The sequence below is a fragment of the Gastrolobium bilobum genome, unplaced genomic scaffold, assembly GCF_033153095.1.
Source record: "Gastrolobium bilobum isolate Gb01-03AN ecotype WA unplaced genomic scaffold, APGP_CSIRO_Gbil_v1 utg28077, whole genome shotgun sequence".
In the NCBI taxonomy this organism is placed as follows: domain Eukaryota; kingdom Viridiplantae; phylum Streptophyta; class Magnoliopsida; order Fabales; family Fabaceae; genus Gastrolobium; species Gastrolobium bilobum.
The window spans coordinates 866-7,361 of record NW_026897591.1 but is presented as its reverse complement, the minus strand read 5'-3'; the positions used below and the strand labels follow the sequence as shown (position 1 = coordinate 7,361).

Sequence of the window (6,496 nt, the reverse complement as noted above, 5' to 3'; positions counted from 1 at the left end):
CCTAAAACTATATATTATTCTTTTATTTTTTATTTTCTTGGGGAAAGTTATATTTATCACTAAGTAATTTACCACTTCTTACTACCATTTTAGTAACCATTAAATAGTGGTCATTAAAACATAACAGAAAGAGGAAGGTGTGAGAGAGAAAGTTGGGGAAGTAATTGAAGAGAGAGAAAAAAAAATTATATCATTTATATCAAACATAATCAAATGAATCATAGTGATAATCTGATTTCTAACTTATTCCAAAGCATGAAATGTGAACAACTATTGCATGCATGGTATTTCAAAAATTGTCTTTAGTAAGCGGAATAGACTTTCCAATTATTTTTCCCTCTTGGAATAAGATGATCGATGACTTGTTAGAATATACAGCACATGAAGCAAAATGTATAAGATAAGAGGAATTAGGAGGTCAATGTATGGTGTGGTAGTCGTTCTGCCAAATAGATATACATATGTCCCATAGCTCCAGTGAGAAAGCCGCTTTCATATCTGGCTTCTAGTGTCAAAATTTCACCATCCTTAATCTTGATAGAACCTGGTTTTGGATAACACACAGACATTCCAGCAGCGTAACCTTTCTCATTTCCAGCTTCATTTCCCGTTCCATATTTTGCTGTTGAGGTACATAGAGTTCTTCCGTCCTATATTTATAGAAAGTATAGATTGTATGAGTAAAGATGCATTGCAATATATATATATATATAAATTTCAGTTCTAAACATAATATTTATTATTTAAATTACAAAGAATGATGGGAAATACTTAAGATATTTGTACCTCTCCATATAGAGTTGCGTTAATAGCACCTGAATGCATATGAGCTGTTCCATAAATGAGATAACCACCTTTTTTCATTGGAATTTTTGTTTTCTGGACATGAGGAGAGTCCTTGCTACCATTTGCCAGAATAGTAAATTCTACCTGTAACAAATTAATAAATCTTTAATCCTCACTTATTTCAAACAAATTTATAGATTGAAAAGTGTAATTATAAAGTGCAATTGAATAACAAACATATTTACCTGACACTCATGGAATGAAGTTGAACCATTGGATTTCATTTTATCGGTCGAATCAAGTATATAAAAATTAAGAGGAATTTGGTTTTCTTCCCAATCTACCCACCTTATTTTGTATCTTAGGGCAAGCTTTCTCTTTGGGCCTTCAAAACCCTCTCTCAATTTGCATTTTAAGTTGTCTTGGCAACACATGAGTCCTCCTTTATAATAATCTGGTGTCAATGGTTCCCCAATAATGCCTTTTGTGACATTATAAAAGTTCTTAGGGAGATTCATAAGGTCACATCTGCATTCACTACAACCTTTCCTATCTTGTGTACCACGGGTATCAATGGCCAATATGTTGAATAACCATTTCTCTTCGTACCCATCTGGAATTTCTGCAGGATTACGTAGTTCTACTGCAAAAGGGTCCGAAATGTTTGAGATTGTTCCTCGTGATTCAACTCCTAAGCCCCAGTAATGTGGAAGAATATATTCGTGGCACATGCCTTGATTTCTCTTCCAAATGAAACCATCATAATTCTTGGGAGGAACCTTGGAGCCGCGTATGCTAGCAATAGTAACATTTTCAAGGTATCTTATAGCAAACCAATGGTGAAGGTATGTTTCAAACAAAGGTACAGGGTTCCCATCTTCATCAATTAGTTCAGCATCAAAACTCTTGACTCCAATGTGGCCTTTTGGGAATTCAATATCCCAAAAAGTTTTTCCCTCAATTAATCCTGGCTCCACTTCAAACATTTCAGACACAAAAGTAGCTGACTTTATATTACTTTCGGATGACTTCCCTTGAAATGAGTATGCAGTCCTTGGTAGCAACACTAGTATTGATAATGAAATTATCAACGATATAGAGATAAACCTCGTGTTTACCTGTAAGCAAACAATCATTATTAATTACATAATTAGTTATGAATAATGTTTGTACGTAATGTTATTCTTTCGTGTATTCAAATATATACTTAAAGAGTAGCCACATTAAGTAAGATTGAAGACGACAAATTAAGTGTTAAAATTTGGATGGAAAAAAAAAAAAGTATACCAGATGATCACAAGAAGATGAGGAGATAATCATGGTGGGGATTTGGGGTTTGTCGGAAGTGTAATCAATTTTATTTTTGTTTGCATATGGAGTTCTTGTTTGCTGCTTTTATAGTAAAAGCTTTAGCAATGAAAAGGTGGCGTAACTAAATGCCAACGCAACACAGATTTTAGATGGTTCTTTCTGTTGGGCGTCTCAAGTTTTTTTGATTTATCTTCAAGGGGGCGTTTGGTACGGGAGAAATTTTTTTTTTATCTGAGAAATAATTATTACTGGAATGTAGTGGGAAATATATTTTAATGTAATATTACTAAAAAGCTGTTTGGTAGATCCATATTTTCCTGGAAAAATTAAGTTAATTTTACTGAGTCTGTGTTTGGTTAGTTATGAAATATTAGTAGGAATGTGAGGTTATTTTACCAAAATAACCCCACCATTGCTTTTCATTCAAAAAAATTAATAACGTTACTCATACTCATCGTTCAGGATATCAGATTTCATAGGGATCTGGATTTTGTGAGAGTCATGGAGCTTGTGTTCACTGTTTGCTTGTGTCATGTGTTGGTTCTATTAAAGTTGTTTCTTGTGGAGTCAGTGAGGGAGAGAAGCATGTAACAAATAATTTAATTTTTTTTGCATTCTGTTTGTCGGTGAAGGAAGGTTGTGACAGTTCCATTCACCTTCTCCATGTCCGAGACTGACGAAATAGTTGTATTTCAGGTTGAAAGCATGACAAAGAGGAACACAATGTGCAGCGAAATAGTTGTATTTCACGGGGTTAATTTCGTCTACCAAAGCATTGTTTATTTTTTACTTTCCCTGGCAAGCAAGTTTTCCAACTAAACCATGGAATTTCATCAGTGGTGATCGGACATAAAATTGCACACAATAAACAAATCCCAGAAACAAATTTTCCAGTGCAACTTTTTACTTTTTGTCAACCAAACATAGATTTCCTGATTTCCATACATAACTATCGGCGATGGATTGAGAGACGCAATGTGTAGTTACGTCTTTAATTCCGTCACGGATAGAAATGAAATTTTTTGTCTCTATTAACGAGAGATCGTTTTCCGTCCTTAAGAGAGACATATTATTTTTCATCCCTGTTTAAGACTTAAAATAATGTGTCTCTATTTGGGATGAATTTTGAGACAAAAGTAAATGACCCGTCCCAAAATGGGTTAACAGTATTGGACTGTTCCGACTAGTCATTCTCTGATATCACAGTGGTGTTCCGACTATGACAAAAGGTGCAGATCAACTTATACAATTCCTCGCGTCGTTATATACTTAAGTCATTCCTAATTCAAGGAGGAACGACAATTCATTGGAAGAGATATTTGTTGTGTGTGGTGAAACAGAAACAATAAATTCAAAATATAAATTGAGCATTAACAGGGAACAACACAATTGGAATGATAACCAGAACGATAGATAAAAAAAAAGGAATGGATACACTTATCCACTGTTTAACCAACTGTAATTCAGGCTCAAGACCTTGTCTAATGCACTTGTTCAAGTCTCTTTCATTGTTAATGTTGATTCCTTAAGCTCTTGGGCTAAAATGGACTACGAAATCCAATATTCCTATGGTGTCTTCATTCCCAACAAATACTCAAAACAAAACCTTTAATGAACGAGGTGGTCTGTTATTCCTACGACAACCACTGAAAGTATTTCCATACTATTCACCTTCCTCACATTTTTCAGCAGTCTTAAATCTCTTCTTTAAAGAAGTTCCTTTCCCAGTCATTTTCAATTTCCATTGATACAAGATATTAAAATACATAAACAACAGAAATCTATTAGATTCAGTACAAAAGATTCAACTACAGAGGTTTGACAATTTCACATGTTTTTCATTCCAAAAAGAAGTTAGCTCATGTTCATAAACATGGCTGAAAATACATACAAAGTCTTAACAATTTGAAATCCCATAGACTCGAGATACAAATTGATGAAGACGAACAGGAAAAAGAGAAATTACAGACTCAAAGTAATTACAAAGAAAAACATAGAATCAATAACGCAGTGCCAAAATAAAAATGAAGAAGAATGATTGTTTTGCTCGTGAGGAGCTTCGATAGAGAAGAGAAAAAGGTGTAGTCCTAAGTTAAAAGCTCAATAGAATATTGATTCTTCAAACTTCTTTGAATTCCCAAAATCCTCCTTTTGCCTTCATTTGATCTTCTATTTATAGGTTAAGGAAGACAATGATACTCTTATGATTCACTCTGATTGTTCCCTACATCATTGGATTGAGGATGTCTCCTCCTTTCTTTGATCTAAAGAAAAAGAATGCTTTAAGGTGGATAAGACTAGGGATGAGTTATCCCTTCTGCTATGCTTTTCCAAGGATGATCTTCTGACACTCAGATGTGTCCAACAAAATTCTCTACTTTGTTGTGCACATTTGTCTACTCTGCTGCGCGCGTGTCTTTTTTGTGTGCTTTCCAGTGCGGTATCCTCAAAAAGCAGATGTTAGTGGAATCAAAAAGTAAAAGTAATGGAAAACTTGTACACTTTATTCTCTTTTTCTTTTCTCACTTTTCCATGTTGGCAGTCGTTCCTTCACACAAGCCAGCATTTATTGCAAACATACTATTATTTATAATAAACCGTACTAAAAAGGTGTAGAACGACTAGCGTTTAACAGTAAAAACATTACACATGGGAACAAATTTTGTCCCATCATTCAGCATCGCATAGTCAGAATTAAAATTTATTGTTTTTCACAGACGCCGTCAATGTTCAATCCAAGTAGATCGAGAATGTTCACCCTGAGGGTGATATGTCAATATGCGATCAATAGGCTAGCGGAAATCTATAAAAGAGATATCACAAAAGGTTGCACATCAATGTACGCATAAGATAGATAGTATAATTAGAGCACGAGTTATATGCACAGTGACAACTAATAATAATAAGGCATAAAATGCCATACTTGATGGGTTCAACCCTTATTTATGTGTGGGATACCTTATGAGAGTAGACTTCTGATCTCCTTAGGATTGTTAGGGAATCTTATCTTCCCTTTTCTGGTGGTATGAAAAGGTTGTTATCCTTTTTTTTCTTAGCTATTTGTTTGTTGTGGGTTGTTGGGACATGGGCCCGTAAGTTGGGTCCCTAACATCAATGTCAATTATTTTTTAGTTTCAATGAAGTAAAGGAGAAGGTTTCTAATCTGCAAGTATCAAAATATGTAACAATAGCGCAGCCTCGATGCTTATCTCCACCAATGATGTCTTTATCTTTTTTGTTATTTTTTCCCCTCTTAAAAATATTAATATTTATGCTACTATTTCCAACTAATAACAGTAATAGTGTATCTGTTTAGTCTTATAGTATATTTGGGTTTTCAGGTGGCTTTTTGGGTTTTCCAGTGTTAATATTAGTTCCAAGTTTATGATAAACTCTATACAAGTGGGAACAAAAAAAAATTATGGCCACCAATAGTTACAGGTAGAAATTAGTTGAAAAAAAGAAAGAAAATATTTTAAATCCTATTTGTACAACAATTAAAATAGGAGAGATTCCTGAAAAAAAAAAAAAAAGAGGAGTGATGTATACAGATGCACTATAAGAATATCATAACCGTAAGAAAGATTGGAAATATGGAGAGCAGTGTAACAAGAATTTTCATTTGAGAAAATATATGATATCTAAATTACTTTAAGAAAAGTAAATTGTTAAACTTATATATTTCAATCACCTTCATCATGAAATTTTTTCCCTTTCTAAATTTAATCAAGATAAATAAGTCAATTATATGGTACTTAGCCATTAGCAAACCTGTGAGGTAAATTTCAGGACAAGAATAAACTCCTGAAAGATGATGCAGAACTTAAAGTAACTAACTAGTAAAGAAGGCTTTGTAAGATTATAGATCGTTCAAAGATTAACAATAAGAAAAATATGAAAACTTACCCAAGCTCAAAGAGCTTTAGGTGAGACTCAGCATATTCAGCAAAGAAGGCATCTTCATCCTGCAATCAGTGGCAAAACAAAAGTTATGAGTAAACTAAATCAAACAAATTATTTCATGCTCAGCATTTTAGAGTGATGTATGGATATAAACCTAGAAAAAGTGAAACTTAACCTGTGGGGATAACAAATGATTTGGTCTGATTAATAAATTGTAACACCCCGTGTATACCCGGATTGTTATCATGATACGATATAAAGTGCAGCTCAATTAAATGCGGAAGCTAACTTTTTCATTTCAATTATGACGTCATTGATTACTTAATCCTTTTTCAAAACGCTTCCTGTATGTAAATTGCAATAAAGACATAACTGATTAACCTCATATATAAAATGTGTATCTAGTCACGGATCTACAACACGTAGTCCGGACAATATCCTGATTCATTATACATAGCGAGTCTAATCAAGCAAAGCATAAACCAATGTGGCATGG

General features: G+C 33.7%; 1 protein-coding gene across 1 annotated transcript; it reads right to left on the bottom strand.

Annotated features, from left to right (window-relative positions):
* Positions 1-410: 410 nt before the first annotated feature.
* Positions 411-6,062, bottom strand: LOC133308385 (uncharacterized; the record flags this gene model as incomplete). Its single annotated transcript, XM_061509003.1, has 5 exons — positions 411-650; positions 787-930; positions 1,032-1,852; positions 3,910-3,974; positions 6,004-6,062. Coding segments are annotated over 5 exons (1,329 nt in total), but the record flags the coding sequence as incomplete, so codon positions are not given.
* Between the last annotated feature and the right edge of the window lie 434 nt (positions 6,063-6,496).